This window comes from Salmo salar, chromosome ssa20, assembly GCF_905237065.1.
Source record: "Salmo salar chromosome ssa20, Ssal_v3.1, whole genome shotgun sequence".
NCBI lineage: Eukaryota > Metazoa > Chordata > Actinopteri > Salmoniformes > Salmonidae > Salmo > Salmo salar.
In genome coordinates this window covers 35,080,185-35,086,827 of record NC_059461.1, presented here as the reverse complement: position 1 = coordinate 35,086,827, position 6,643 = coordinate 35,080,185, and the positions used below count along the sequence as shown (strand labels likewise).

General features: G+C 42.8%; 1 protein-coding gene across 2 annotated transcripts; it reads right to left on the bottom strand.

Annotated features, from left to right (window-relative positions):
- Window positions 1-333: 333 nt before the first annotated feature.
- Window positions 334-5,825, bottom strand: figla (folliculogenesis specific bHLH transcription factor). Of its 2 annotated transcripts, none has more exons than XM_014161737.2 (6): window positions 5,410-5,825; window positions 5,082-5,228; window positions 4,844-4,933; window positions 3,891-4,070; window positions 1,056-1,118; window positions 334-866 (listed from the first exon to the last, which is right to left on the bottom strand). In XM_014161737.2, the coding sequence occupies exons 1-5, from the start codon at window positions 5,650-5,652 to the stop codon at window positions 1,101-1,103; spliced, it is 678 nt and encodes a 225-aa protein (XP_014017212.1). In that variant the 5' UTR covers window positions 5,653-5,825; the 3' UTR covers window positions 334-866; window positions 1,056-1,100. The 2 variants fall into 2 exon arrangements, with proteins under 2 accessions (XP_014017212.1, XP_045560154.1); XM_045704198.1 differs by lacking the exon at window positions 5,410-5,825 and adding an exon at window positions 5,317-5,403.
- Between the last annotated feature and the right edge of the window lie 818 nt (window positions 5,826-6,643).

Genomic DNA, 6,643 nt, shown 5'->3' with positions numbered 1-6,643 from the left:
TCCTCAGTTCTATCACTGCCATTAAATTGTTTTTAAAGTCACTATTGGCCTTGGTGAAATCCCTGAGCAGTGTCCTTCCTCTCCAGCAACTAAGTTAGGAAGGACGCCTGTATCTTTGTAGTGACTGGTTGTATTGATACACCATCCAATGGGCAATTCAAAACTTCACCGTGCTCAAAGAGATATTCAATGTCTGCTTTTTACATTTTTACCCATCTATCAATAGGTGCCCTTTGCGAGGCATTGGAAAACCTCCCTGGTCTTTGTGGTCAAACTGTGTTTGAAATTCACTGCTTGACTGAGGGACCTTATAGATAATCGCATGTGTGGGGTACAGAGATGAAGTAGTCATTCAAAAATCATGTTAAACACTATTATTGCAGACAGAGTCCATGCAGCGTACAGTATTATGTGACATGTTAAGCTAATTTACTCCTGAACTTATTTAGGCTTGCCATAACAAAGGGGTTGAACACATTTAAGCTTTTCATTACTTATTAAAAATTTCAACAAACATAATTCCACTTTGACATTATGGGGCATTGTGTGTAGGACAGTGACAAAAACCTCAATTCAATCTAAATTCAGGCTGTAACAACAAAATGTGGAAAAAGTCAATACTTTCTAAAGGCATTGTGAGCTACTAATACCCTACTGTATATCGCTTTGCTAAATAAAAACATACAAACCACTCCATGCTTACCATTTTATTATAAGGGGCTGCTGAATATTGTAAAAATAAATAAAGTTTAACAAAAACAAATCACATTATGTACCAACCAAATTCATAAAATATAATTTAACAAATACAACATCCTTCCGTCTGTTCTCGGAAGAAAAACATTCTCCCATCTGAAGCATAGCCCCTAAAATAAAAAAACATTAAAAAAAAAAAACGTTATATTTGAACAAACTTCTGTATCAAAGTGTGAAAATACCTGTGTACAACAAGCAAACTATGATTGCGTCCCAAATGGAAGCATAATCCCTACATAGTGCACTATATATGGAATAGGGTGCCATTTAGGATGCGCACATAACTCTTGTAAACCTACCTGGAAGGTATGTTGAGTCCAGGCCTGGTCTCTCTACCATTCCTCTCAGCTGGGCTGGAACATCTATAGAGAGGAAACAGTTCATACAGGGCTGTCTGCTAGCAGTCTAGACCCAAAAGACTATCACAGGTTATACACAGAGTATACCAAACATTAGGAACATGTTCCTAATATTGAGTTGCGCTAAAGTTTTCCACAGGGATGCTGGCCCATGTTCTGTCCTTGAACTGTTCTTGTCTATTAAATGTTCTGTATTATGTAATGTTTCATGTTTTGTGTGGACCCCAGGAAGAGTAGCTGCTGCTTTTGCAACAGCTAATGAGGATCCTAAAAAATACCAAATACTCCAGTGCTTCCCAATGCTGTGTCAAGTTGGCTGGATGTCCTTTGGGTGGTGGATCCTTCTTGATCCAAATCAAACTGTCACATGCGCCGAATACAACAAGTGTAGACTTTACCGTTAAATGCTTACTTACAAGCCCTTAACCAACAGTGCAGTTCAAGAAGAAAATATTTACCAAGTAGACTAAAATAAAAAGTAATACAATAAGAATAACGAGGCTATATACAGGGGGCACCGGTACAGGCTAGTTGAGGTAATCTGTACATGTAGGTGGGGGCGAAGTGACACTATGCAAACAAACAGCGAGTAGCAGCAGTTTACAAAGTCTTATGACTTGGGGGTAGAAGTTGTTAAGGAGCCTTTTGGTCCTAGACTTGGTGCTCCGGTAGCACTTGCCGTGCGGTAAAAGAGAAAACAGTCTATAACTAGGGTGATTGGAGTCTGACAATTTTATGGGCTTTCCTCTGACACCGCCTATTATATAGGTCCTGGATTGCAGGAAGCTTGGCCCCAGTGATGTACTGGGCCGATCTACTACCCTCTGTAGCGCCTTACGGTCAGATGCTGTGCAGTTGCCATACCAGCCGGTGATGCAACCGGTCAGGATGCTCTCGATGGTGCAGCTGTAGAACCTTTTGAGGATTTGGGGACCCATGCCAAATCTTTTCAATCTCATAAGGGGGAAAAGGTGTTGTGCCCTCAACGATTTTCTTGGTGCGTTTGGACCATTATAGTTCATTGGTTATGTGGACACCAAGGAACTTGAAACTCTCGACCCCCTCCACTACAGCCCCGTCGATGTTAATGGGTGCCTGTTCGGCCCGCCTTTTCCTGTAGTCCACGATCAGCTCCTTAGTCTTACTCACATTGAGGGAGTGGTTGTTGTCCTGGCACCACACCGCCAGTTCTCTGACCTCATCCCTATAGGCCGTCTCATCGTTGTCGGTGATCAGGCCTACCACCGTTGCATCGTCAGCAAAGGATCAGAGTGGCAGACATGTTCTTGCCTACTCTTAGCACCTGGGGGCGGCCCATCAGGAAGTCCAGGATCCAGTTGCTGAGGGAGGTGTTGAGTCCCAGAGTCCTTAGCTTTGTGATGAGCTTCGTGGGCAATATGGTGTTGAACGCTGAGCTGTAGTCAATGAACAGCATTCTTACATAGGTGTTCCTTTTGGCCAGGTGAGAAAGGGCAGTATGGAGCGCGATTGAGATTGCGTCATCTGTGGATCTGTTGGGGCGGTATGCGAATTGGAGTGGGTCTAGGGTGTCTGGGTGGATGCTTTTGATGTAAGCCGTGACCAGCCTTTCAAAGCACTTCATGGCTACTGACGTGAGTGCCACGGGGCGGTAATCATTTAGGCAGGTTACCTTCGCTTCCTTGGGCACAGGGACTATGGTGGTCTGCTTGAAACATGTCGGTATTACTGACTCAATCAGGGAGAGGTTGAAAATGTCAGAGAAGACACTTGACTGTTGGTCCACGCATGCTTTGAGTACACGTCCTGGTAATCCGTCTGGACCAGCGGTTTTGTGAATGTTGACCTGTTTAAAGGTTTTGTTCACATCGGCAACTGAGAGCGTTATCACACAGTCATCCAGAACAGCTGGTGCTCTCGTGCATGCTTCAGTGTTGCTTGCCTCGAAGCGAGCATAAAAGGCATTTAGCTCACCTGGCAGGGTCACGTCACTGGGCAGCTCGCGTCTGGGTTTCCCTTTGTAGTCCGAAATAGTTTTCAAGCCCTGCCACATCTGACAAGCGTCAGAGCCGGTGTTGTAGGATTCAATCTTAATCCTGTATTGACGCTTTGCTTGTTTGATGGTTCATCTGAGGGCATAGCAGGATTTCTTATAAGCGTCTGGATTAGTCTCCCGCTCCTTGAAAGCGGCAGCTCTAGCCTTTAGTTCGATGCGGATGATTGCACACAGGAAATGAGTGTTAAAAACCGGGATCGTCTGAGACAAGACACCCAGGCAGCTGTTTAAACTGAGGACTATTTCTTTCTGTAATAAAGCCATTTTGTGGGGGGAAAGAAATCATTCTGATTGGCCGGGCCAGGTGATGGCCCTGCAAAGTAATCTGAAATCAATAGATTATGGCCTAATGAATTCATTTCAATTGACCGATTTCCTTATATGAACTGTAACTCAGTAAAATTGTTGAGATTGTTGCGTTTATATTTTTGGTCAGTATAGTTGCTTTGATAAGAATCCAGTTCCATTTTTATTTTATTTTGTGTTTGTTGGCTACTGTAGTAGCCTACTGCTTTACAATTAAAGTAGTTTTCACTGAATTCATTGTCAGATATTATTTTAGGCCTTGTGATGGACAACTCTTCACAGTTAGTCAAAGACATGGTCTGGATTCCAAATGGCACCCTTTTCAATAAACTACTTTTGACCAGGGCCCATAGGGCTCACTCTGGTTAAAGTAGTGGTATAAATAGGGAATAGGTGCCATTTGGGACGACGTCTTGGTGTGTTGCATTTAGTACCATGGTCTGGTCCGGTGCCATCTGGATGATGTACTGGTAGGTCGGCATCACACAGTGGTGCAGTACCAGCCCACTCACGTCTCCATCTCCTGCTCCAAACCCTGTAGTCACCAAGGGAACAGTCATATTCACCCCGTCGGACAACTCACTACCGGACACTCCTGACACACTGTCCAGCAGCTGTGGGAGAAGAGAGGGTGAGATACAGAGAAGTTCAATAACTACTGTAATTTTTCATCTAATTTTCATCTAATTCCTTAAGTAGTGGTCACTGCAGGGTTTTGTGCCAACCCGACACGCCACTAACCCGACACGCCACTAACCCGACACGCCACTAACCCGACACGCCACTAACCCGACACGCCACTAACCCGACACGCCACTAACCCGACACGCCACTAACCCGACACGCCTTCCCTGTGGCTCAGTTGGTAGAGCATGGTGTTTGCAACGCCAGCATGGTGTTTGCAACGCCAGGGTTGTGGGTTCGATTCCCACGGGGGGCCAGTACAAAAAAATTAAAATAAACGCATGAAATGAAATGAATGAAATGTATGTATTCACTACTGTAAGTCTCTCTGGATAAGAGCGTCTGCTAAATGACTAAAATGTAAAATGTAAACAGATCTATCATACCTGATTCAACTAATCTGACCAAGACAAGTGGAAATGGGTGGGTAGTGCTGGACTGGAACAAGAACCTGCACACTCAGGTGGTCTACAAGGCCATGAATTGTGACCACTGACCTGCATATTGGTAGCCTCGTATTACCAAACTGATTACCGCTGCGCAGCAAAACAGAATGTAAGCTTGCGAGACTTCCAGTTGATTGTACGAGGTTAGCATAGTTGTTGATGGATTGTTTTAAAACCCCATAGGGGGCACACTGTACACTGATACAATAGCTCTTCACATGTAAACACAAGCAGCTATGAATGCAAAAAGTAATTACCTCATCCACCCTCCACAGATCACCACACATCCCATCAGAAGTTGCATAGTTGATCGCATTCTTCAAGAAATCAGTCTTGCTCCCATTATTCTAACAAGCAAACATTACATGTCAATATATTGAATCACTAGAGCAATGCAATTATGCCTGAAATATTGTAGCCTATTGCTGGTATGATGCATGCACCGCTAGTCTGAGCAACAACACCATTATATTAAACCTACTGTTTTATACTTACACTGTCAGAGTCCTGTAGTACAGCCACCAGTAGCTTGATGTATTCTGTGGCAGCCTTCAGCGTATCCACTTTACTGGGTTTACGGTCACGACGCATCAGTGGCACCATGCGCTTCAAACGGGAGAACATGCTGTTCATGTTTTTGATCTAATGAAGCAAATTACACAAGTCAGAGCACATACAAATTAAATAAATCAAAATGTGAGGATTTTTTGTACAATAGGCCTACTCCCACGTGACAGAGCTGCAGTATTTTGCGTCAATTTCCAAGTCAGACTTTTTGCCACTTTTTTGTTGACATGGCGCCTGGGCCTACAGCTACACTTACTCTCATTCGTTCCTTGGCGTTAACCAATTGTCTTCTCTTCACAATTTCACTCCAGTCCTCCGTGTGAACATAAAGGCCATCGTTCCCTCGTTTGAATTTAGCTATGTTGGAGTGACTTGGGAGCAAGGGCTCACCTGTTTCACTCACCAAAATGTTACCCATCAACTCACGCTCAGGGACACTCATCACCGCAGCATTAACTTCAAAGCTTTTCATAGTGATATATTTTACATGTGTGGCCATATCCGATATCTTACAGTAGATAACACAACCCAATTACATTACAATGAGGCACTTTGAAGATAAATTACCATGTGTATCGTTAATGAATTTAATCCAGCGCACACCTGTGAAGATTTACCGGTTTGTGGCTTTTCACAATCACATCCACTTAATTATGCAAAGTGTCACGTGTTTGCTATTAAGGTCATGCATATCAAAATAGTTCAGGGACATAAGTGAGCAATTCCGCGTGGTCGAAAACTGTACTTATAATGTTAGCCACTAGAGGTCAGGAGTGCTATAAAATGTAAAAAAAATAAATACAAATTTTAAAAAACCAAGAATCTACAGTTTATCACATCAGAAAAATAGTTTCAATATGACCTGGACTAGAGTGCATTGCTTTATCTACATCTTTACTAAGGTCCACAAAAACATTTGGGTGTTAAAACAAGAATGATATATGTGTGTTTTGCAATGAAGTACTTAAGTAAAATGTCATTTGAAAAAAACCCCATATAAAACTGTTTTTTGAACATTGTGTGTGTCCCTCTCTCTTTCATAGGCTACAGTCCAAATTGTTAGTGTGATTCAGAATCCTTGGGACGTCCATACCCTAAACCCTAACCTTAACCCCTACCCTAACCTTAATCATAACCCTTGCCTAACCCTAACCTTAACCCTTATACATTTTAACTTCAATGGGGTAACGTCAGAGTTGGGACATCCCAAGGATCCCGGATAGCAGTGACCCAATCCAAATGGGAGATAAGTGAGTGGATCATTAAATGAATGACATAATCCTTTTCCGGCCTGACACTGATGTGAGTCTCAATGTTTGCTCTACCTAAGATTATCACAGTAAAAGTCACCTCATGACTGAGGAATAGGCTACTGTGTATGTATAACACTATAAATATATAGTATACAAATTAAATTAAACGTTATCTCTACATGATAGCTTCCTGTGCCGAACATTTCACACTCTGTCCAACTGCACTTGGCTTTAAAC

Bases quoted from the DNA above. Each gene is read 5' to 3' on its own strand.
- figla (XM_014161737.2), bottom strand. From the start codon at position 5,652: ATGGCCACACATGTAAAATATATCACTATGAAAAGCTTTGAAGTTAAT. The intron at 4,934-5,081 runs GTAAGTATAAAA...TTTGCTTGTTAG, and splicing joins TACTACAGGACTCTGACAGT to AATAATGGGAGCAAGACTGA. The intron at 4,071-4,843 runs GTAATTACTTTT...CTTCTCCCACAG, and splicing joins ATCTGTGGAGGGTGGATGAG to CTGCTGGACAGTGTGTCAGG.